The 25,836-nt window shown below is 41.1% G+C and overlaps 1 protein-coding gene and 1 long non-coding RNA gene across 2 annotated transcripts; one reads left to right on the top strand and one right to left on the bottom strand.

The window, feature by feature from the left end:
- The first annotated feature begins 1,346 nt into the window (after window positions 1-1,346).
- Window positions 1,347-13,564, top strand: LOC127055480 (retinol dehydrogenase 8-like). The gene is made up of 6 exons (XM_050962482.1): window positions 1,347-1,443; window positions 2,728-2,889; window positions 4,695-4,874; window positions 6,322-6,415; window positions 8,725-8,908; window positions 13,128-13,564. Exons 1-6 carry the CDS (start codon window positions 1,347-1,349, stop codon window positions 13,359-13,361), a joined length of 951 nt encoding a protein of 316 aa, XP_050818439.1. The 3' UTR covers window positions 13,362-13,564.
- LOC127055482 (uncharacterized) lies at window positions 8,917-25,835 on the bottom strand. Its single transcript, XR_007775499.1, has 4 exons — window positions 25,297-25,835; window positions 23,435-23,654; window positions 18,533-18,833; window positions 8,917-9,513 (listed from the first exon to the last, which is right to left on the bottom strand). It is a non-coding gene; the product is annotated as an uncharacterized LOC127055482 (long non-coding RNA).
- Window position 25,836: the final 1 nt, after the last annotated feature.

Below are 25,836 nucleotides of genomic sequence, written 5' to 3'. Positions count from 1 at the left end.
TGTTATAAATTAAGAGTAATAAAAAAGTTTACTAAAAAGGAAAGGTAAAAGCACTGGAAATTCTAATGGGGAAAGGAGACAAACTGCAAATAACAAGGGAAAGCTGCAAAAATAGGGAAAAACAATAAAATGTTTTGGATGGGAGCAGAGGCAAGTGGAACGCTGGGGAAACTCTGAAGAGCGTTCAGTCATCTTTTTGTCTCTCTTCAAGTCCACACTCCGTGTTCCATTTCACTTCTTCCAGATGTTCTATTAGGACAGTGGTTCTCAAACTTTTGTACTGGTGACCCCTTTCACGTAGCAAGCCTCTTGAGTGCGACTTCCCTTATAAATTAAAAACACTTTTTTATATATTTAACACCATTATAAATGCTGGATGCATTTGGGGTAGAGGCTGACAGCTCGTGACCCCCCCATGTAATAACTTTGTGACCCCCTTAGGGGTCCCAACCCTCAGTTTGAGAACCCCTTTATTAGGACTTTTAGTTGCAAACATTCAATAATATGTAGTCAATTGACATTGTGTAGTCCCTTGTATGCCTCTTTGAGGGACAAAATCTGAGCCCACCACTGTGGCTGTGGAGAGATCTAACTATAATTTGGGTAAGTGTTGTCCTGTTACACAAACGAACAGGGAGAAAGCCAGTACCCTGGCACAGGAAGCCTGAACAGCAGGGAGCTATGCACCATGTGCACCCTTTGTACCCTAATGTGGAGGGTAGAGTTTATCTATGACTGCATGGATCACTAATCATCACTCTTTTGTACATGACTGGGGGCTATGATAGAGGCAGCAGAGTATGACAGGAGGGAGATGGTGACGACTCCTCCCTCTCCTGATATGCATAGCCTAATTATTCAACTATTTAAAACTTTTTGGCAGAAATGATTTGAAGATTTTAAAATGGATGTAATATTTCTGTTGATATACTGTACGTTGATGATCCATATAGAGGCTGTTCAAGACAATATTTCACCCTAAGCAAAATGTCAGTGTGCTGTCCCCTGTGCCACTCAAATTTGCCCCAGTTGCCCCTGCATCCTGACAGAGGGGTGGCCACGCCAAATCTACTGTCCTGGGCAGCTGCCTAGTTCTCCTGTACATAAAGTAGCCTCTGATCCAGATTATGTATCCATGCAGAAGCATCTGCTCCTATTTATTAGTGTCCAGCTGGAGATTATCCCCCTAATCATACAATGTCCAGGTGTGCATTTTGTTGGCTCAGTGATGCTGTAGATAAAGCATAAAGGGCCAGTAATACTCAGCTGTAGCCATGAAATTTAGGTGATTGTTCATCAGAGTAGCAAGACTTCCCACTATATCTGCTGCCATCCAGCTGAAAATAATGGCTCAGAAAACTGTACTCATCACAGGTTGCTCCTCAGGAATCGGACTCGCCTTGGCTGTAAAAATGGCCAGAGATGAACAGAAAAGATTTAAAGGTAATATTTCTGAAATTAAATAACACACAGTACTGCATCTTCCATGTTGTTAGTCACTTTCATTTTGTGGTGTGACAAGAGTGGACTATACTAAGTGCTGGGTGTCTCACCGTCTGATGGATAGATTTTGACCAGTTTGTACCTGAATTCTGTTCAGCTTCCCTTCTCCACTCTTGTTAATTCTCCCTTTCCTGACAGGAAGATATCAAGCAATCAAATGTACTAATTTCTACAAACAGATGGTGATTCTGTGACTGTACTGAAATGAAATGTTTATCTGAAATTAACAGATGATAAATGTGGCAGTGGTATAAAAAGGGAAACTTTTTAAATTAAAAAAAAATGATGCATTTGCAGCATGCTAAATAAACATACCTTTTTACAGGTTAGTTCTTCTCACAGCTGCAACTAGCTTTACTTGGCACTTAGCAAAGTCTTGTTGGTGTAAATGCAATTGCTAATTTTAGAAGAAAAAACATTGTGTCTAGGAGCCCTTAATTAAATTAACAATTTGTTTCAGAGAGGCAGGATTCAGTATTTCTTCCTTGCATTTACTGCCATGAGGGAGGAGAGGGACAACTTGGTTCCACTGTCTTTACAAAATGGAAATATTTGCTGCAATTGCGTGTAGCTGACTAAATGAATTTAGCAATTCAGATCAGGTTTACTCTCAGCAAGGGTCTTACTCACCAGGGAATGATTGTATGGATTCATGGAAGTTAGACTAATTAGGCCACAGTAATATTAAAGCTGACCTATACGTTGATAAATATCTTGCAAAATCCAACGATTTTGCAGTCTGAGGAATCATTTGTTTCACTTCCATGTAAAATTCTGACTGCTTTTCTAAACACACTGGCTGTGATTTTCAAAAATGGGTGCCTAAAGATAGGCTTCTAACTCATTTAGGTGCCTAAATGTGGACTTAGGAGCCTAACTTTGGCACCTGTTATTGAAAATCTTGGGCTTAGTTTCTCTACCATATCTTCCCTAACTGATATAGAAATAAAAACACATAGCTATGAACATGGCTATATAAATGGTTTATTTCTCCATTCATTCCTTCCCAAAATTTGATTTAGGAAAGTTAGAAGCACTATAAAAAACATTAAAATACATTCTCTCTGTTTTAGGTTGTTATCAAGGCCCTATCACCAAGATATCTAAGCACTAAAATATGGACTTAAAGGTTGTATGCACTGTAACTTGTGTCTGCTGTCATTCTCAAAGGAAAAGCTTCCTCTGCAGTTACATTTCTGGTTACTTGTTTATGATTCTTTACAGTGTATGCCACCATGAGGAATCTGACCAGGCAGGACAAACTTGCAGAAGCTGCAGGCAGAACCTTGGGTAAAACCCTGGAAATTAAACAACTGGATGTCTGCAGTGAAGAGTCTATTAAAACTTGTGTCAGTAGCATCCCTGACAGAAGGATTGATATCCTAGGCAAGTAATGAACATAAATGAAAGATGGATGAAAAGTCAGGATACAAGATTTAATTTAAGGATCCTTTTAAATATTCAGAGATATTTCAGTAACATATTATTCTTTCTAAAAATGTTTATGGATTTAAGTATAAATATATGAATAACACCAATAAGACTGTACACTTCTACAGTATAAAGTCTTCCATTCAAGATTCTCAAGCCATTTTACAAATACTAATTATACCTCTACCCTGCTATAACGCGGTCGTGGGGAGCCAAAAATCCCTACTGCGTTATAGCTGGGTAGCAACGGCAGGGCTCCAGCGGTGATTTAAATAGCTCCGGGTTCTGGCCACTGCGGGGAGCCAGGGACCTCTAAATCGCTAGCGAGCTCCGCTGCCGCAGCCCTGGGGTAGCAGCGGCAGGGCTCCAGCGGTGATTTAAAGGGCCCGGGGCTCCCCGCAGCAGCCGGAGCCCCGGATCTTTTAAAGCGCCACCAGAGCTCCGCTGCTACTACGCTATATGCGAACCCATGTTATATCGGGTCGCATTATAGTGGGGTAGAGGTGTAATTGAATTCAGGCACAAAGAGATCAGATGTCTTCTACAAAATCACACAATATGTCTGTGGCAAGGCTGAGAACAGAACTTGGATCTCCTGATTTTCCATCCTGCACTTGAGACCTAAGACCACCTCTACGCTCTGAACACAGTAGACCCCTATTTATTTACACTAACAATAGAGTGATCCTTTGTGAATTAGCAAGTCAGTGAATAAATAATTAAAAGAAAGACTAATGCATCATCAAATGCACATGGTTAATTTCTAATAAGTTATAGTTCCATTTTATTTGATACTTTACTGTAATTATCTGTAATATAATTTATTTTTACAAAATATAATATGGCAACTAACTACACCCTCAGCTTTTAAATCTTGGCTCAGAGGAAGTAGAACCTGCCTTTTTAGGGGAGATGATCGGGGAGCAACAGAACAGCAAGGTGCAAATTAACATGATTTACAGCAAATTGCACTATGCTCCAATTTGACATTCCACTTCTTACTACGGAGTGCTCATATTATGGCACAACCATTCTGCATTTCTGAAACCACAAGCACTCAAATGGAATCTTCTGTTGACCACCACATAGTGACAAAGTTCTCAACAGATGCCAGTTCATTTTTAAAAAAAAGAAACTGACATTATGAGGGCTAAACACAATGTAGACCAAAAATATCAAACAAACATACTAAGGCCTGATCTGATACCCAGTGAAGTAAACTGAGACTTGATTGGGCCCCTAATTTTTAATACTGAATTATAAGCAAATACACTTCTACTACGATATCACACTGTCCTCGGGAGCCAAAAAATCTTACCATGTTATAGGTGAAACCACGTTATATCGAACTTGCTTTGATCTGCTGGAGTGTGCAGCCCCACCTCCCTGGAGCACTGCTTTACCGCATTATATCCGAATTCATGTTATAGCGAGTCGCGTTATATCGGGGTAGAGGTGTATAGAGAAGTTTTTGCTCATTTTTCCCTTACCCTTTCCTGATTTAAAGAAAAAAAGTAAGGCATAAATCAGAAATAAATACTTGAGAATAGCAGATATTTTAAAATGTATTAGAGTAAAAGCAAAGACATTCCATGTCAAATATAATCTCAAGGTTTCAGTAAGAAGCTGAATAACTAATTGCTCTTGTGTGTTTTAATCCCTTATTCCAGTCACTCATTTTTACCATGTGTTTCCAGTGAAAGTGACAAGTTAATGTTTATTGCAGTTACTACTCACTACTGTATTTTGAATCTGTACAGTTAGCAATGCTGGAATGGGGCTCATTGGACCTATTGAATGCCAGACCGTAGATGAGATGAAAACTGTGATGGATACAAACTTCTTTGGATTGGTTCGACTCTTGAAGGAGATTTTACTTGATATGAAGAAGAGAAAGAGTGGACATATAGTTATAATAAGTAGTGTCATGGGAATACAAGGCAAAGTATTATTATGTACTAATTATTCATAATTTAAAGCTCGCATTTTTCTGAACTGAAAAATGTAAGCAATCTAGTATATTAAGCTATTGTTTCCAGTTTACAAACATGGGCTTCAGTTCTACATTCTGACTCACACTGAATAATATGTCAATACTCTCATTAATTTTAATGGGACAACTTGCAGTGTAAAGTACTACTGCTTGTGAGTAAGGCTGGCAGATTTAGGACCATAAAAACTGTTTGAGTTTTTGGAAAGTAGCATTTTGCTCTTTTCACAATGTAAGTTCATAGGAAACTTATCTCTGTCTCGCTTGAAGGGACTATAGAGGAAAGACAAACACATTTTAATACACTTTTTAATGCACAGATATTTTGTGAAACTACCTTTATAAAAAGCTCTACCTTAAAAAGATTTAGTACATATGCAGTCTGTTAGTAATTCACATATTTGACACACAAAAGTATTCCAAGCAGTATATACTAAGTTGGTCTTCCAACACTGCTCTCTCTCTGCCTCACCCCCCCAAAAAAAAAACAGAACAAAAAGATGGAATCAACAGTTCCAGACTGAAATAAATACTCTTTGATTGTTTGATCAGTGGGTCCTTTCACACTTTCATTGGAGTCTTCCATGTCCCAAGTCCTCCATATCCCAGACTGTCAAATCAGTATTTCCTTTCTGTAAGGCTTTCCTTCTTACTAGGTACCCTGGTGTTGCCACTAACCCCCAAAGGGGAACCATCAAATGGACCTCACTTTAGAGCCAGATAATGTTGCTCTTAATTTGGTTGCTACATAATCTTACTTGTATGCGTAGTCTCAATAACTTTAATGGGCCTCTCACCTAAGGATTATTCATGTGAGTGGGCAGTTGTAGGGTCAAAACTTTGGCTACTAAGAGTTGCTAATGAGCAACATGATGCTCACCATCTGTCTTAGAGGGTTGTATATTGCCTCTTCCGAGTCACCAAGAAGTGAAAAACCAAATCTTTAAAATCTTATATCTCTTGCATGCACTGCAACACAGCTGCCATGCCAAACGATAGATTGTATTACATATGTAGATCGCTGTATTAGACCACAAAATATCTAACATAAATACCATGTGCTAGAGCCTCAGCTATGGCCAAGGAACAGCTTGAAGGCTGCTCTAACCTGCGTCAGATGCCAGTGGCATCTAGGAATCATAATAGTCAGGGTTCAAAGGAGACAATCACTGCTCAGCAGGTATCCAAAAAAAAAAAAGGTTTGGTCACCCCAGTGCATTTAGTGGGAGTGTTTTTAACATCTTCAGAACTTGAATTAGCCCAACATAAATCATGACGATTTTGTTTCATGCTCTCATAACCACAAACAGCTTATAAATTTTTTTAGGAAATATAAGCCACTCAAAAACTTAAAATGATCTTAACATGATCTGTAACAATTTTGTTTTTGCCTTCAGGTATTTTGTTCAATGATGTTTATGCTGCATCTAAATTTGCTGTGGAAGGATTCTGTGAAAGTTTAGCCATACAAGCTCTCAAGTTTAAACTTCAGTAAGTGTTGACCCAAAGGTGTGGGCTATATATCAGACTGTGCTTTAAAATACACCTTGAGCTAGTAGTAGTAGTAGTACAGCCATTATATAGCAGGCTCCTGTCCCGGAGAAAGAGGATGAAGAATTTTTCCTCTTGAATTGAAGCTATACATTCACAAGAAGCCACTAAAACCTTCTTATAGAAGTACCCTTGCCCTCCTCACCAATGTACTGCAAATGTTTAAATGACAAAATAAACATGACCTACAGCATTCAGACTAGGAGTAAGTTTAGCTTTGAAAAAATATATATAGCTTTCATATACATCCCTGGAAACAGTACTGTAGGGATGTGGTCATGTAATATGTGTGCCTCAAAGAGAATGTTTTCTCTAATCTGTACTACCCAGATACCTTAGTGAGAATGATCAATAATGACTTTCATTATAATGATTACTGGAGACGTTTATATAACAACATAGTGGTACGTAGCACTTTCAATAGTGAATAAAAACTTGGGCCTTGCCTCAAAGAGTTTGCAGTGGAAATCAAGCAAAGCAAGACAGAAAGAGGAGATGCCTACAGTCGAATACAGCGTGAGTAGGAGGGATGCACAAAATAAGATTGTGAGGCAGCTTACATGGTAGTTCATAACTTTTGTATATCATTACTTACAATTTAATTTGAATATTTTTAATGAGAATTTATTAGAGAATTACTGTGTGTGTAAATAGGTGGGCTCTGAGAAGGGGTTTAAAGGAGATGATAACTGTTTGTGGCATATAGGGTTAGAGGACATTCCAGGCATAGGAGGCAGCATGGAAGAAGGAAGAAGAAAAAGTTTGCATGGAGAAATGTGAAATTGGCTAGTGACCAGTGATAACATAAGCAGGGTCAGCACTGTGCAGAATTTTTAATTTGGAAGTTCTGCTTAAAAATCAGTAGCATGGTATAGCCTTAGGAATAAGGGCAAAGTACAGATATTCGTTAACAGTCTAATCCAGCCACAGAACTGGCCAGAAATCTGCTGTACAAAAACCTCGTTCAATAGATAACTATGTTGTAAACAGGAAGGACTTGGCATACTTAAAACTTGAGAATGGAGCTAGAGAAAGAACTGGTGCAGGGACCTTAAGTATTTCTTAGCTTTACTATTATGCACTTCTGAGCAAATCCTGCTCCTCTTCCATAGGTCCAGTGAGCTCAACAGCAGCAAAAGTCTGGGCAGCTGGACTTTCTGGCTAAGTATTTATACTGTACTTTGTGGGTACCACAGAATAAGAGTGCCTTCCAGAATTATATACACCCAAGAGGTAACCAAAGAGATCTCTCTCTCTTTCTTTTAAATACTTCTACGATTATTACTATGTAGGAGAGATGTCAAGGAGATCCATCTAGCACTTTGTCCAGAAGGCAATGAGGTTTATGATCATTTTGAAGTCTTGTTGCAGAGATCCACAGTTGCGAGCCAGCAGCTGAGAGGGCTTTGTCTCCTGCTTCCAGGGCCGGTGCAACCATTTAGGCGCACTAGGTGGTTGCCTAGGGCACTGAGATTTGGGGGCACCAAAAAGCGCCCCCAATTATTTTTTTTAATGGTTGAGCAGCCGCTGCTGCTGGGACAGAGAGGGAGTCTGAGCTGCTGGTGGCAGCCCACAGTCCAGGGTGTCCCCTGGGTCAGGGCACCGCTGTGGCAGCTGGCAGCCCAGGGCATCCCCTGGCCCAGGGAAACCCCGGGCTACTGGCTGCCGCGGAGGCGCCCTGACCCTGGGTCAGGGTGCCGCCACGGCAGCCGGCAGCTCAGGGTGTCCCCTGGGTCAGGGCGCCGCCAGAGGGGGCGGCAGGCAGCTCCCGTGGAGCTGCCACAGTGGTGCCTGCGGGCGGTCCGGTGGTCCGCGGTGGAGCTGCCGCAGTCGTGCCTGTGGACGGTCGGCTGCTCGCGCGGCTCTGGTGGACCTCCCGCAGACACCACTGCGGCAGCTCCACCGGAGCCGCGAGACCAGCGCGCGGGGCGGTGAAATTGCCGTCCGCCTAGGGCGCTCAAATCCCTAGCGCCGGTCCTGCCTGCTTCCACTTCTGTCATAGACTGATAGTTCCACTGCTCCCCAGCAGTGCAGCCAGTCTTCTTCTCCAATGGAAACCCCCAGTGCCTGTCTGAGATACTCAGGGCAAGAGCTGTGGTATGGATCTCCCCCTTAAAAAATTTACTATTTAAAAAAAGGTTAACAAGTGCTCATTTATTTGCAGCCACTCACTACCTATATAAAGGATAGCTTTACACATTTCCCAGATAGGAGGACAGATCACTGATGTATTATTGTTCTTGTAACAGGCTAAGTCTGATTGAGCCAGGCCCAGTGATCACAGAATTTGAAAAAAAGGTGTTTGAAGATGGAATGAAAATGGATCTTTCAGCTGCTGATGAAGAAACTGCTGACATGTTTACTAATATCTACCTTAAAAATTACAAACAGATTTTCCAAATCCTGGGACAGAGTGCAGAGGACATAGCAGAGGTAATTAGTCAAATTATTTTGTGTAGTCTTAGAATGCTCTGTTTGGTTCGACCCACTAGACTTCATTAAGCACAACCTCAAGAAATTACTGGATCTAGAATTTAGAAAGAATATGAAGTTCTCCCAGTTTTAAAAGGCAGCTGTGACTTTTAATCTCTAATACCATTGAGTGGATAGTTGCAATGTGATCTAACTACCCAGTGAAGTCAGAATGACACCAGTGTGCACGGTCACCAGAAATCTAGATGGGTTACTACCATTGCTTATGGCCCCTCTCTTGCTCAGATTCCACTAGTGCAACCCCCTACACCCATGTGAAGTCCACCAGACTATCCCAGGAACCAACAACAGAAATGTACCAGCAGGTCACAGCAGAACATTGCTGGAGGCAATCTCTGTATTTGAGGGCTTATAGACCACAACCAACACCATGAACTGCTTCTAGAAGCAAACAGTTAGACAACGTAGAGTATGGAACATCAGTCTTATAGACTTACATCTCAAATTTAGGCTGTTGCATTGTGCCGGCTGACATGCTCTTCAAAAGTAGGCCAAAGTAGAACTCTAGGGTAAATGAATGCTTGAGGTTACAAAGGCCTGAATCACTGTGGAGAGGTGGAAATACAGGAAAGTTTTCAGCCTTCAGATCAACCATAAGTTAAAAATGACAGTGTGTGATTGAGGGCATCTTGGAATCTAAGAGCAGAAATGGATTCTAAATGTTTGTGAGCAGCATTAGTGAAGGTCAGACACACAGTCCGCCTCCAATATACGAAATACTCACTAAGGGCCTGATCCTGCAACTGGCTTTGTGCACACAGATTCATATGCATTTACACAGCCATATTCACTTCAATAAGACTCTGCCTTGGCAGGATCTGCCTGTGCGGAATCCAGAAACCTACATAGAGTCCCAGTGATTTTGTTTGTGTCTTGCCTTAGACCAATAGGGTGTGACTCTTAACACCCTCAACATTGGCATAACACTGCTCCCACTGAAGTTGATGAGAGCTTTACCACTGACTTCGATGAGAGCAAAGGTAGGCCAACACTGAGCACTTCTGAAAATCCCACACAATATATTTTTTTAATTTGTATTTGATTTAAATAGTGTCAAGCTCCTGAATCTCATGTTGTTTGTAAACTGGTAAATATGAAACATCCTAATTCACACATTTGATACCATATCTGAATTCAGACTTGTTCTGTATTTAATATTTTATTTTTAATAATACCACATTTAATCACTTTCCGAATGATAAAGCACTTCAGTAGCTTTTATTTACAGCAATATACAGTTGGAAAACTTAGATGCATGCAATTAATTCTTCCAGATAAGTGACTTCAGCTAGAACTTTAAACTACATTCTGATGTTGGCGTACAAGGATATGTGTGTTACTCCAATTGAAATTGAGATAACTTGCTCTTTGCCTGCCAAGTTGAAAATATATCTCTGTCTTCAGTTTCCTAGACAAATACTTGTAGTCTGAACAAACAACAAATCAGCAGAGACCCTTCCTTTAGACTGAGTTCTCCTAAGCAAGAGCTTCTGTCAGGGCTCCCTCCCCACTCTGAACTCTGGGATACAGATGTGGGGACCAGTGTGAAAGACCCCCTAAACTACTTTTACCAGCTTAGGTTAAAAACTCCCGTATTCCTTGGATTAAGTAATGCTGCCACCACCAAGGGATTTAAACAAACATTTAGGGAGGGCCACTTGAAGCCCTACCTTCCCCAAATATCCCCCCAAGCCCCTACACCCCCATTCCTGGGGAGGCTTGAGAATAATATCCTCACCAATTGGTACAGGTGAACAGAGACCCAAACCCTAGGATCTTAAAACACTGAAAAAACAATCAGGCTCTTAAAAGAAGAATTTTTATTAAAGAAAAGGTAAAGGAATCACCTCTGTAAAATAGGGATGGTAAATTACAGAATAACAAAAGACTCAAGAACATAGAGGATCTCCCCTCTAGGCAAAACTTTAAAATTACAAATCCAGGGATAAACTTCCTTCTAGACAAGGAAAATCACAAGCCAAAATAAAGGTAATCTAACACATTTCTTCGCTAGTACTTACTAATGGAGTTGGATAGCTTGCTTTCTTGATCTTTCTCCAGCAAGCACACACAACTGACAGACCAAGAACAGACAAAACAAAGCCTTTTACCCCCTCCCCAGATTTGAAAATATCTTGTCCCTTTATTGGTCCTTTTGGTCAGGTGCCAGCTAGGTTACCTGAGCTTCTTAACCCTTTACAGGTAAAAGGATTTTGTGCCTCTGGCCAGGAGGGATTTTATAGTACTGTATACAGAAAGGTGGTTACTCTTCCCTTTATATTTATGACAGCTTCTAACTCAGAATCAGACTCCTGCCCTCACTTCAACCTGCATAATATGTCTTCATTGCAGAATTTACCCAGAGGATCAACTTTCAAGTTTGCCTAGCTTGGGTGTGAATGGCCATGCTGCAAAGCCACACTTGAGTTGAGTTAGCATTGTACTCACCCACTTGAGGTGCTAAACCTTCTGGGATTATATCCCATGGTTCTTAGCACTGCAGTACGCTAAGCCAGTCTGATTCTTTCTGAGTGAATTCTGGGAAAACTTGTCTGTCCTTTTGGGCACACACGGGGAATTGTGGGAAAGCACTGGACATTTATCAGCACTTGAGGGGTTCAGTGTGTGTCCTCACTGAAAAGTGGGCAGCTTACCAGCCTGAGTGAAAGTACCATTCTGGCTTTAGTGTATTGAGCCAGGTAGCTTGAGTGCAAAGCACAACCAAACTTGGGTCAGAGGGGTGCATGAGAGAGAGAGAGAGAGAAATGGCATAGGGGTAAAACTCAAGCAAGAGCCAAGTTAACTCTGCAGTGAAGATGCTCTCTGGGTCTCACCCTGCACTTTCTCTGCTTCACCATGCTTATCTGACCACCTCCTTTCTCTCCTTTGCCTACATCTAATTTCATGTCCTCTTTCTTACCACCTCCATATATTCTCAACTAATGTTTGAGAAGTTTCTCCTTGACCCTCAAAAATATCCTGACAACCTGCTCCATGAAGTGCTCCTGCTTTAGTCACCACTTGCTTACTCTACTTTTCTTTTGTTTTTAGACTCTTAATGTCTTTGAGACAGGAACTTGTCATTTGTTCAGCATGCATTGCATATCATACAACACTATGTACAGGTTTAAAGAACACAGACACACAAGCCTTTGGGCATGAGCACAGAAGTGCTAACCAGCAGTGATCATTGGAGTCACAAAGCCCTTACATATAGAACCCTATACAAAGCTATCAAAGAGATGGAAAGGAATAAAGGTAGGAGACCCAAGTTCAGTGCTGCAGTAGATTGGAGCCAGCTAGCAATTAAAAAAAATTTTGTTTTGACTGTTTTGCACCAAATTGGGAATTAGTATTAGAGCCTTTTTTGGTAGTTTACCTAGTAGGTTTTAGCTTTAGTCAAGAAACCACTCTCTGCTGAAGTTCCCTCAATACACATTTGAAATAAAAAAGAAAAACCAAAATGCTTAGCCCTTGGAGCCCCACTGAAGCTGGGCCAGAATTTAATCATTATGATGCTTTTTAAAGAATAAAAGGGTCAAGCAAACATACTGATCACCTTCATGCTGCTTGCCCAATACTTCCAAGAGGAGGAAATGATTGTACTGAGAAATAGGACTGATGGTGGCACGAGATGCAGTATTAGTATTAAAGATGCTCTGAAAATGTCACTGATACATGTCTGTGTAGCTCAAAACCTTGTACCTTCCACCAACAGAAGTTGGTTTAACAAAAGATACCACCTTACCTACCTTGTCTTATTGCTGCACATAGCAAGTTTTAGAGAAAAATCCGTGTGGGGGTAAAAAACAGATTTCTGGTTTTCTAATCACATATTCCACAACTGATCTCAAATTCAAATGTTCTAAATAGTAAATATATTACTTTTGTTAAATATAAACTTCCACTATATTTTCTCATAAAGTTGGAAAATAAAATTATGTTGATTAGCCTCAAAGAGATACATGTTTTTAGAGGTTTCTAAATTATCCTAAGAAAATCTTAATGGATTAACTGCCTGATTAAAATGTGGTCAAATTTCCTAAAGGATTTTACAAAGCTACCTTTGGCACTTTGCTCAGTCATTCTGTTTGTTGATTCTTGCACATCTATTTGGCTAAATGATGTTCTCTAACGATCCTATTTCTCATTCTAACAGCATACAGTAAAGATAATTCTTGCAGAAAATCCACCTTTTCGCCATCAGACCAACACCCTGTACACACCAATGACAACCTTGAAATATGCAGATCCTAATGGAGATTTACCTATTGATACCTTCTACAAAATGGTTTTTCAGCATGATAAAATCTTCAGTGCAAGTCTTAACTTCATCAAACTGCTAAGGTGGAGAAGCAGAAAAAGCTTTGATTTGGGAAACCCTTCACAATGAACATATGTATGCTACTGTGTGCATTTGGATCACTGGTTCTAGTCACTGCTGATATACTGTTTTGAAAAATAGCTTTGCAATATAATTTATTACAAAAAGATATTCAAAATGTTTGGTTAGTGAGCTTAATTGAGATATTAATGTTGATTAACTTTTATATTGAACTTCAAGTTTCCAATGCTTTGAAAGTAAAATGTTTGACCCACATCAGTTATTCTCAGTAATCTTGGCCGTATATTCTACTTCCAGAGTTGTTCCGGTAGAAATTTATAACCACTATTTTTCTGAACATCAACAAATCAATTATCAAACAGCGACCTTCAGCATTTATTAGAATTAAAAGGAAAAGATACTGAGGGCTGGTCTACGCTGGGGGGTGGCGGAATTGATCTAAGGTACGCAAGTCAAAGTAGCTTAGTTTGACTTACCTGGCTGTCCTCACGGCGGCAAGTCGACTGCCGCGGCTCCCCCATCAACTCCGCTTACTCCTCCGACCGAGATGGAGTATGGGCATAGATGTGGGGATCAATTTATCGCACATAGACAAGATGCGATAAATCGATCACTGCCTGCCAATCCGGCAGGTAGTGTAGACGTGGCCTGAGATTAGTACTCTGTGTATATCTTATTTGTAGAAAAACTTGATTTGTTCATATTGTAAAACGTATTGAATTTGCTAATGTTCTAGTGATTTTTAAATCACTTAACACCTTGTTCTATAGTGCTATACTTCTATTTAAAAGGATTAGAATAAACTACTTGTTAGAAACCTAAGTGCAAGCATTGTTATAGTTTTAAAATGTATTGAAGATGCCTAAAATATGGACATACATATTATAGTCAACTTCCATGATAGTGGTGAATGGCTTATGATTATTTCTGTGGTTTCCTAGGGAACACAAATTAATATAATCAAAATTTTCAAACCTGAGGGCCTAAAGCTAGGCTCCTAAATCCATATTTAGATATCTAGATAGAAGTGATCTGATTGTCAATGGTGCTGTGTACTTGCAGCTCCCATTGAAGTCAGTGCGAGTTACATGTGTTCAGCACCTTTTGAAAATCTGAGCACTATCTAAATCAGTGGTGGACAACCTGCAGCCTGTCAGGGTAATCCACTGGTAGGCCACCATAGTTTGTTTACATTTGCACGGCCGCCCGCAGCTCCCAGTGGCCGTGGTTCGCCGTTCCTGGCCAATGGGAGCTGTGGGAAGTGGTGGCCAACACGTCTCTATGGCCCACACCGCTTCCCGCAGCTCCCATTGGTTGGGAACAGTGAACCACAGTCACTGGGAGCTGCAGGCAGCCATGCAAATATAAACAAACTGTTTGGTGGCCCGCATGCGGCCCACGGGCCACAGGTTCCCCACTACTGATCTAAATGTCAAAATGTGGATTTAAGACACTGGCTTTAGGCACCCACATTTGAAAATTTCATAGGAGTTGGCTAGACATCTAAATGTCTTTAGGCTTTCAGGTTTGAAAATGTTGGCTTGTAGCTCCACTTCATTTACAGCTATATTTGTGTGTTTGGAGCATGAGTGTTTGTATGTATGTATGTATGTACATAGATGTACCAGTAGCTTTGATAAGATTGGCAGTGTTCTTAGGAATAGGATTTGCTGACTGCTATATGACATGCTTGGGTTATACATAGTGGGATTTTTAAAAATATCTTAGCAACCAAGCACTTTTTTTATTATTATTTAGAATTCAAAGAATGTTTGTCATCAGACAGAATAATTTTGAAGCTAAGTCAAATTTTAAACTGAATGCAATAGTATTCCTTAAAATTTCATGTTGCTTTACTGAAATGGGTATGAAAAATTTGGTTTCCACATAACAGAATCAATTAATCATAACAGAATTTAAATATACAAATTACATATTTAAGACCAAGACATGCTATTATAACACTTGCTTTTTATAAGATCCTGCTTTTTTGAAGAACTTTAACTAAAAGATAATTGTCAAAAACTGAACATAAGAATGGCCATACAGGGTCAGACCATTGGTCCATCTAGCCCAGCATCTTATCTCTGACAGTGGCCAGTGCCAGATGCTTCAGAGGGAATGAACAGAATGGGGCAATTATCAACTGATTCATCCTCTGTCGTCCAGTCACAGCTTCTGGCACTGGAGGTTTAGGGTTGCATCCCTGACCATCTTGACTAATAGCCATTGATGGACCTGCCCTCCATGAACAACAACTTTTTTTTTTTTTTTTTTTAAAGCCAGTTATGCTTTTGGCCTTCACAACATCCCATGGCAACAAGTTCCACAAAGTTGTGTGAAGTAGTACTTCCTTTTGTTTTAAACCTACTGCCTATTCATTTCATGAGGTGACACCTAGGGTATGTCTACACTACGGGATTATTCTGATTTTACATAAACCGATTTTGTAAAACAGATTGTATAAAGTCGAGTGCACGCGGCCACACTAAGCACATTAATTCGGCGGTGTGCGTCCATGTACTGAGGCTAGCATTGATTTCTGGAGTGTTGCACTGTGGGTAGCTATCCCGTAGCTATCCCATAGTTCCCACAGTCTCCTCCACCCATTGGAATTCTGGGTTGAGATCCCAATGCAAAAACAGTGTCGCGGGTGATTCTGGGTAAGTGTCGTCACTCAATTTTTCCTCCGTGAAAGCAACGGCAGACAATCATTTCACGCCCTTTTCCCCTGGATTGCCCTAGCAGACGCCATAGCATGGCAACCATGGAGCCCGTTTTGCCTTGTCACTGTCACCGTATATTACTGGATGCTGCTGACAGACGTGGTACTGCAGTGCTACACAGCAGCATTCATTTGCCTTTGCAAGGTAGCAGAGATGGTTACCATCCCTATTGCACCGTCTGCCATTGTAAATTGGCAATGAGATGACGGTTATCAGTCGTTTTGTACCATCTGCTGCTGTCATGGGTGCTCCTGGCTGGCCTCGCTGAGGTCGGCCAGGGGCGCATGGACAAAAATGGGAATGACTCCCCGGGTCATTCCTTTCTTTATGTTTTGTCTAAAAATAGAGTCAGTCCTGCCTAGAATATGGGGCAAGTCTATTAGAGAACCAGAGAGCACAGCCGCTCTGTGTCAGAGCCACAGAGATCCTGCAGAAATGATGAGCTGCATGTCATTCTAGGGGGTGCCCCTGCAACAACAACACTCATTGCTTCCCTCCTCCCCCAACCCTTCTGGGCTACTGTGGCAGCGTCCCCCCATTTGTGTGATGAAGTAATAAAGAATGCAGGAATAAGAAACACTGACTTTTTAGTGAGATAAAATGAGGGGGAGGAAGCCTCCAGCTGCTATGATAGTCCAGGCAGTACAGAATCTTTTCTTTAGACATGAAAGGGAGGGGCCGATAGACCTCAGCCTCCAGTTGCTATGATGAGGACGGTTACCAGCCGTTCTGTACCATCTGCCGGGAATGACCGGGAGTCATTCCCATTTTTACCCAGGTGCCCCCGGCCGACCTCACCGAGGCCAGCCAGGAGCACTCATGGGCTGATGATGACGATGGGTAGCAGTCATATTGTACCGTCTGCCTCCGGGAAGGGGATGCTGGTGTTCAGCGCTGCAATACCTCGTCTACCAGCAGCATGCAGTAGACATAGGGTGACACTGAAAAAAGGCGAGAAATATTTTTTTTCCCTTTTCTTTTGTGGGGGGAGCGGAAGGGTATAAATTGATGACATATACTCTGAAACACCCAGGAAAATGTTTTTGACCCTTCAGGCGTTGGGAGCTCAGCCAAGAATGCACACGCTTTTCCGAGACTGCGGGGACTGTGGGATAGCTGGAGTTCTCAGTACCCCCTCCCTCCCTCCATGAGCGTCCATTTGATTCTTTGGCTTTCCGTTACGCTTGTCACACAGCACTGTGCTGTGGACTTTGTATCGTAGCCTGGAGATTTTTTCAAATGCTTTGGCATTTCATCTTCTGTAACGGAGCTCTGATAGAACAGATTTGTCTCCCCATACAGCGATCAGATCCAGTATCTCCCATACGGTCCCATGCTGGAGCTCTTTTTGGATTTGGGACTGCATCGCCACCCATGCTGACCAGAGCTCCACGCTGGGCAAACAGGAAATTAAATTCAAAAGTTCGCGAGGCTTTTCCTGTCTACCTGGCCAGTGCATTCGAGTTCAGATTGCTTTCCAGAGCGGTCACAATGGTGCACTGTGGGATACTGCCCGGAGGCCAATGCCGTCGATTTGCGGCCACGCTAACCCTAATCCGACATGGCAATACCGATTTCAGCGCTACTCCCCTCGAGGAGGAGTACAGAAATCGGTTTAAAGAACTCTTTATATCGATATAAAGGGCTTCGTTGTGTGGACGCGTGCAGGGTTAAATCGGTTTAACGCTGCTAAATTTTGTTTAAACGCGTAGTATAGACCAGGCCTTAGTTCTTGTTTTAGGTGAAGGGATAAATAACACTTCCTTATTCACTTTCTCCACACCATTTATGATTTTCTAAACCTCGATCATAGCCCCCCTTAACTGTCTCTTTTTTTAGCTGAGCAGTGCTAGTCATTTTAATCTCTCCTCATGGAAGCTGCTCCACACCCCTAATCATTCTCATTGCCCTTCCCTGCACTTTTTCCAGTTTTAATCTCTCTTGAGTAACTCTGTATCATCTGCAAATTTTGCCATCTTACTAGTCATCCTTTTTTTCCAGATCATTTATGAGTACGCTGAACAGCACAGGTCCCAGTACAGATATTTGAGGGACCCTGCTATTTACCTCTCCATTGTGAAAATATTTATTCCTACCCTTTTTTTTCATAGCTTACTTAACAGTTGCTGATTTATGAGAGGACCTTCTGTCTCATCCCATGACTGCTTAGTTTGCTTAAGAGCCTTTACTGAGAGAGCTTGGACTTTCAGAAAGCTTTTGACAAGTACACTATATCCACATGCTTGCTGACTCATTCAAAGAATTCTAATAGGTTGGTGAAGCATGATTTCCCTTTCAAAAGGTCAACCATGCTGACTTTTCCCCAATTATATCTGATAATTTTATTATAGTTTAAACTAATTTGCCTGGTAATGAAGTAGGCTTACCACCCTGTAATTGCCAGGATCAGCTCTGGAGCCTTTTTTTTTTAAAAAAGGCATTATGCTACCTACCCTCTAGCACACAAGCTAATTTAAGCAGTAGGTTACATACCACAATTAGTAGTTCTATAATTTAATGTATGAGTTCCTTCAGAATTCTTGGGTGAAAACCATCTGGTCCCGGTGCCTTATTACTGTTAGTTTAATCAATTTCAATCTGGAACAGTTCTTCAGATTTGTCTCCAGAAAGAATGGCTCCGATGTCTGACTCTCCCTCATATCCTCTGCAGTGAAGACTGATGCAAAGAATTAATGTAGCTTCTCTGAAAAAAACTCATCTTGAGCACTCCATTAGCACCTCAATCACCTAGTGCCCCCACTGACTGTTTGGCAGGCTTCCTGCTTCTGATGTCCTTAAAAAAAACAATTTGTTGTTAGTTTTTGTGTCCTTAACTAGTTGCTCTTCAAATCCTTTCTTGGCCTGCCCTATTATAGTTTTACACTTGATTTACCAGTTTCTATTTTCCTCACGAGGATTGGGCTTCTAATTTTTAAAGGCTGTATTTTTTAATCTAACTGCTTCTTTTACTCTGCTGTTTGACCATTGTTGAATTTTTTTGGCTGGGATATGCATTTAGTCTGAGCCACTATTATGGTGTTTTTAAATAGCTTTCATGATGTTTGCAGGCATTTCATCCTTGTGACTGTTCCTTTTTATTTCCATTTAACTAGCGTCCTCATTTTTGTGTAGAGTTCCCCTTTTTGAAGTTAAATGCTACTGTGGTGGGTTTCTATGGCATTTTTTCCCCTACAACAGTGTAAAATTTACTTACATTAATCCTATTATCTAGTGGTTCACCTATATTCACCTCTTGAACCAGATGCTGTATTTCACTTAGGACTAAATCAAGAATTCCTTCTCCCCTTTTCAGTTTCAGAAAAAGCAGCTCCAAGAAATTGCTGAAATATTCTATGCTAAGTATTGTCCTACTGATGTTCACGCAATTACTTTTGACATTTGGCAAGATTATAGGAAAAAAACATTAAATGATTCTAGTGTACACACACGTATCATATTCATGTATGGTGACTTGCCTGCCTGGTGAGAAGGTTGCGGATCTCTTGCAGCATCTAGATAGACTTATGTGTCGTGCTGGGGAGGAGCCAGTAGTCATGGTACATATAGGTACTAATGACATAGGGAAGGGTAGGAGAGATGTCCTGGAGGTCAAATTTAGGAAAGAGACTGAAATCCAGGACCTCTATGGTGGCATTCTCAGAAATGCTTCCAGTTCCACATGCAGGGCCAGGTAGGCAAGCAGAGCTTCAGAGTCTCAATGTGGATAAGACGATGGTGTAGGGAGCAGGGGTTTAGATTTATTAGGAACTGGGGAAACGTTTGGGATAGGGGGAGCCTATCCAGGAAGGATGGGCTCCATCTAAACCAAAGTGGATCCAGACTCCTGGCACTTAACATTAAAAAGGTTGCAGAGCAGTTTTTAATCTAAGAGATGGGGGGATCTAAGAGATTACTGCAGAAGAGCACGTGGATCAGACAGAGACTTCTCTTAGAGGAGAGTCTATTGATAGAGATTCTCTAGGTTTTAGTCAGGAGGAGAGGATGGAAGAGGATAAAGTATGAGCCAGACCTAGGGTGACCAGATGTCCCGATTTTATAGGGACAGTCCCGATTTTTGGGTCTTTTTCTTATATAGGCTCCTATTACCCCCCACCCCCATCCCGATTTTTCATGCTTGCTGTCTGGTCACCCTAGCCAGATCAGACGAGAAACATTCACATAAAAAAGAATGACACATCAGAAAAGGGCAGACCAATAAACAGTGACAAGTTTTTAAAGTGCTTGTACACAAATGCTAGAAGTCCAAATAATAAGATGGGTGAACTAGAGTGCCTCTTGTTAAAGGAGGATATTGATAAAATGGGCATCACAGAAACCTGGTGGAGTGAGGACAATCAATGGGACACAATCATTCCAGAGTACAAAATATACTGGAAGGACAGAACAGGTGTGGGGGAGGGGGAGGCAGGGGAGTGGCACTATATGTGAAAGAAAATGTAGAATCAAATGAAGTAAAAATCTTAAATAAATTCACATGTTCCATAGAATCTCTATGGATAGTAATTCCATGCTCTAATAAGAAAATAACAGTAGGGATCTATTATCGACAACCTGACCAGGACAGTGATAGTGACTATGAAATGCTAAGGGAGATTAGAGAGGCTATCAAAATAAAGAACTTAATAATAGTGAGGGATTTCAATTATCCCCATATTAACTGGTACATGTCACCTCAGGACGAAATGCAGAGACAAAATTTCTTGATACTTTAAATGACTGTTTCTTAGAGCAGCTGGTACAGGAACCCACAAGGGGAGAGGCAATTCTCGATTTTAGTCCTGAGTGGAGGGCAGGATCTGGTTCAAGAGATAACTATAACAGGACCGCTTGGAAATAGTGACCATAATACAACAACATTTAACATGCCTGTGGTGGGAAGAACACCTCAGCAGCCCAACACCGTGGCATTTAATTTCAGAAAGGGGAACTATGCAAAAATGAGGAGGTTAGTTAAAAAGAAATTAAAAGGTACAGTAACTACAGTGAAATCCCTGCAAACTGCATGGACACTTTTCAAGACGCCATATTAGAGGCCCAACTTAAATGTATACTCCAAATTAAAAAACACGGTAAAAGAACTAAAAAAGAGCCACCGTGGCTTAACTACCATGTAAAAGAAGTACTGAGAGATAAAAAAGCATATTTTAAAAAGTGGAAGTCAAATCCTAGTGAAGTAAATAGAAAGGAGCATAAACACTGCCAAATTAAGTGTAAAAATGTAGTAAGAGAAGCCAAAAAGGAGTTTGAAGAACAGTTAGCCAAAAACTCCAAAGGTAAGAACAAAATTTTTTTAAGTACATCAGAAGCAGGAAGCCTGCTAAGCAACCAGTGAGGCCCCTGGACAATCGAGATAAAAAAGGAGCACTTAAAGATTATAAAGTCATTGCGGAGAAACTAAATGAATTCTTTGCTTCAGTCTTCACGGCTGAGGATGTTGGGGAGATTCCCAAACCTGAGCCGTCCTTTGTAGGTGACATATCTGAGGAATTGTCAAAGATTGAAGTGTCACTAGAGGAAGTTTTGGCATTAATTGATAAACTTAACAGTAACAAGTCACTGGAACCAGATGGCATTCACCCAAGTGTTCTAAAAGAACTGAAATGTGAAAGTGCGGAACTATTAACTATGGTTTGTAACCTGTCCTTTAAATCAGCTTCCGTACCTAGTGACTGGAAGATAGTGAATGTAACACCAATATTTAAAAAGGGCTCTAGAGGCGATCCTGGCAATTACAGACAGGTAAGTCTAATGTCAGTACTGGGCAAATTAGTTGAAACAATACTAAAGTATAAAATTGTCAGACACATAGAAGAACATAAATTGTTGGGCAAAAGTCAACATGGTTTCTGTAAAGGGAAATCGTGTCTTACTAATCTATTAGAGTTCTTCTAAGGGGTCAACAAACATGTGGACAAGGGGAATCCAGTGGACATAGTGTACTTAGATTTCCAGAAAGCCTTTGACAAGGTCCCTCACCAAAGGCTCTTATGTAAATTAAGTTGTCATGGGATAAGAGGGAAGATCCTTTCATGGATTGAGAACTGGTTACAAGACAGGGAACAAAGGGTAGGAATAAATGGTAAATTTTCAGAATGGAGGGGTAACTAATGGTGTTCCCCATGGGTCAATCCTAGGACCAATCCTATTCAACTTATTCACAAATGATCTGGAGAAAGGGGTAAACAGTGAGGTGGCAAAGTTTGCAGATGATACTAAACTGCTCAAGATAGTTAAGAGCAAAGCAGACTGTGAAGAAGTTCAAAAAGATTTCACAAAACTAAGTGATTGGGCAACAAAATGGCAAATGTAATTTAATGTGGCTAAATGTAAAATAATGCACATTGGAAAAAAACCCCAACTATACATACAATATAATGGGGGCTAATTTAGCAACAACTAATCAGGAAAGAGATCTTGGGAGTCATTGTGGATAGTTCTCTGAAGACGTCCACGCAGTGTGCAGAGGCGGTCAAAAAGGCAAACAGGATGTTAGGAATCATTTAAAAAGGGATAGAGAATAAGACGGAGAATATCTTATTGCCCTTATATAAATCCATGGTACGCCCACATCTTGAATACCATGTATGGATGTGGTCTCCTCATCTCAGAAAAGATATACTGGCATTAGAAAAGGTTCAGAGAAAAGCAACTACAATGATCAGGGGTTTGGAACATGTGCCATATGAGGAGGGATTAAAGAGGCTAGGACTTTTCAGCTTGGAAAAGAGGAGACTAAGGGGGGATATGATAGAGGTATATAAAATCATGAGTGGTGTGAAGAAAGTGAATAAGGAAAAGTTATTTACTTGTTCCCATAATATGAGAACTAGGAGCCACCAAATGAAATGAATAGGCAGCAGGTTTAAAACAAAGAAAAGGAAGTTCTTCACACAGTGCACAGCCAACCTGTGGAACTCCTCGCTTGAGAAGGTTGTGAAGGCTAGGACTATGACAAGGTTTAAAAGAGAATTAGATAAATTCATGGAGGTGAAGTTCATTAATGGCGATTAGCAGGACAGGTAAAGAATGGTGTCCCTAGTCTCTGTTTGTCAGAGGGTGGAGATGAATGGCAGAAGAGAGATCACTGTAGGTTCACTCTCTCTGGGGCACCTGACATTGGCCACTGTCAGCAGACAGGATACCGGACTGGATGGACCTTTGGTCTGACCCAGTATGGCCGTTCTTATGTTCTTCTTATTCTGAGGAGAGGTCTGAATTTTATTTTTAATTATGGTTTTTACCCAGCCTATATGTTTAGAACTAAGTACTCCCCCTAAATCCACAGCTCTCCTATGGATGTCAATAGGTAGTTTGCATAGTGTTCATGAGGGGAATGTGGCCTTTGTTTAATAACTGAACTTATTTATTCTGTACCTAATTATTACATTCAGCATCATTCAGTGGAGCAAATATGTTCACCTCGGAGGCCACTATTACTTCTGCCCTTCATTTCGTTCTTTCCCCCTTTATTTTTTCTCTCTCCTGTTTTTTCTTCATTTCTTTTCTGCCAACAACTCCTGGTTCCCAACCCCTGTTGGAGGGTGGGAGATGTCTGGAATAGATTCCCTACCTCTATGTGACCATGCTGCTACTTCTGTGAAATACATGGGAGAAAAAAAAGTGTCACTTTGTCCACAAGACACTCCTATTACTAGATTGCTCAATAAAATGCAACAGAGATCCAGAAGTTGCCATCTTATTCAGCTTTCTAAAGTCAACATATCATTTGTCTGATGCAGAATGTGTGCAACTCGATGGCTAAAAATTATCTTAAAGATGGGTCAAACTGTATTAACAGTGACTGAAAAGTTTTATAAAGACAACTACAAAATGTCTCAAATGCATTTTGAAATCTAGGTTTACTGTAGTACCTGCTGATGAATCCACCAACAGGTCTGCAGTTAAGGGCACGTTACCTGGGAAGTCATTCCTGATTAACTATTTCTAAGCAGGTTTTAAAGTAGCAGTCCTATTAGTCTGTATCAGTAAAAAGAACAGGAGTACTTGTGGCACCTTAGAGATTAACAAATTTATTTGAGCATAAGCTTTCATGGGCTACAGCCCACTTCAGCGGATGCATAGAATGGACCATATAAGAAGAGTGTGTGTGTGTGTACACACATACATACAGAGAAGATGTCATACCAGTTCTAAGACGTTAATTAATTAAGATGACTTGTTAGCAGCAGGAAAAAAACTTTTGTAGTGATAATCAAGTTCGTCAATTACAGACAGTTGACAAGAGGTATAAGGATAGTAATAAGGAAATAGATTTGAGTAGTGTAATGACTCAGCCATTCCCAGTCTCTATTCAAGCCAGAGTTAATCGTATCTAATTTGCAAACCAATTCAAGCTCAGCAGTTTCTCACTGGAATCTGTTCTTGAAGTCTTTCTGTTGCAAAATTGCCACCTTCAGGTCTGTTACTGTTACAAAAACAGACTCCAATGAGAAACTGAGTTTGAATTGGTTTGCAAATTAGATATCATTAACTCTGGCTTGAATAGAGACTGGGAATGGCTGAGTCATTACACTACTTGAATCTATTTTCTTATAACTATCCTTACACCTCTTGTCAACTGTCTGTAATTGGCTATCTTGATTATCACTACAAAAGTTTTTTCCTGCTGCTAACAGGTCATCTTAATTAACTAACCTCTTAGAGCTGGTATGGCATCTTCTCTGTATGTGTGTGTGTACGCACACACACACTCTTCTTATATGGTCCATTCTATGCATCTGATGAAGTAGGCTATAGCCCATGAAAGCCTATGCTCAAATAAATTTGTTATTCTCTAAGGTGCCACAAGTACTCCTGTTTTATTTGTAAGCAATACATCAGATATTACAGGGTGGGAATTTGCTGAAATAGTAGACCTAAAATATGGAATTGTTGATGGTATCACATTGGGAATAAAAATAAAGCTTGGAGCTGGGGGACTAAAAGCAGAACTCCAATTAAACCACTAGCTTAAATTGACATTGTGTAGCAGTGTGGGTTAGTCAAATGGCCCAAACTTTGACACGAAATACTGCATGCAATATTGTCTGTGTGCTGCATCAAACTACAACCTTGAAACTACTAATATAAATAACAAAATAGGTTATTTTTTAAGAGGACTGAATTTATTTTGAAAGACATTTTTCATTACAAGTCCTGAAAAACTATGGTAAAATCAAACTCTTGCTGATGCCTATAAAGTACCGGCAGCAGCAAACTATTCTGAAGGTACTGACCGTGCACACCGGGCTCCTAGTCAGGTCACAACACTGAATGCAACGAAAACAAATTATCACGCCTTGTCATCTATTGGGGATTCACTGCAGAGAGTGAAGTAGGGCCTGTTGCAGCTGAGCTAGGAGCACTGTTAACGAGTAAAGGTTTGCCCCCACTAGGAAAAAAGATGGGTTTTAGCACGTGTCAGCTCACATAGAAGTGGCAACAACCAGTACAATCCGCATGCAGACAAGGCACTGGTCGTTCCGGCTCATGCGTGTTAAACTACCCCCGCCTGGTCCACAGGGGCCTTCACCACGTCTTGTCCGCCACATTAAAACCCACCTTTTCTGCTAGAGAAGAAAGGCCCCAGCGGTAACGCTGCCGCCCAGGGCGCATCGCGCCAGCTGCACATGTGCGGCCCCCCCTTGCCCTGGGCAGGCACCACTGCCTGGGCTGCGCACACAGCAGCGCCGCGAGGCTACTGAGCACGCGGACCCAGCCTTGCCCCTTTCCTGCGGCGCTGCCCTACTTCAGATTCCGAAGCCCGGCCGGGCGGG

The sequence above is a fragment of the Gopherus flavomarginatus genome, chromosome 7 (assembly GCF_025201925.1).
Source record: "Gopherus flavomarginatus isolate rGopFla2 chromosome 7, rGopFla2.mat.asm, whole genome shotgun sequence".
Taxonomy (NCBI): Eukaryota; Metazoa; Chordata; order Testudines; family Testudinidae; genus Gopherus; species Gopherus flavomarginatus.
The sequence above is the reverse complement of the archived record's forward strand: the minus strand, read 5'-3'. Positions and strand labels throughout refer to the sequence as shown.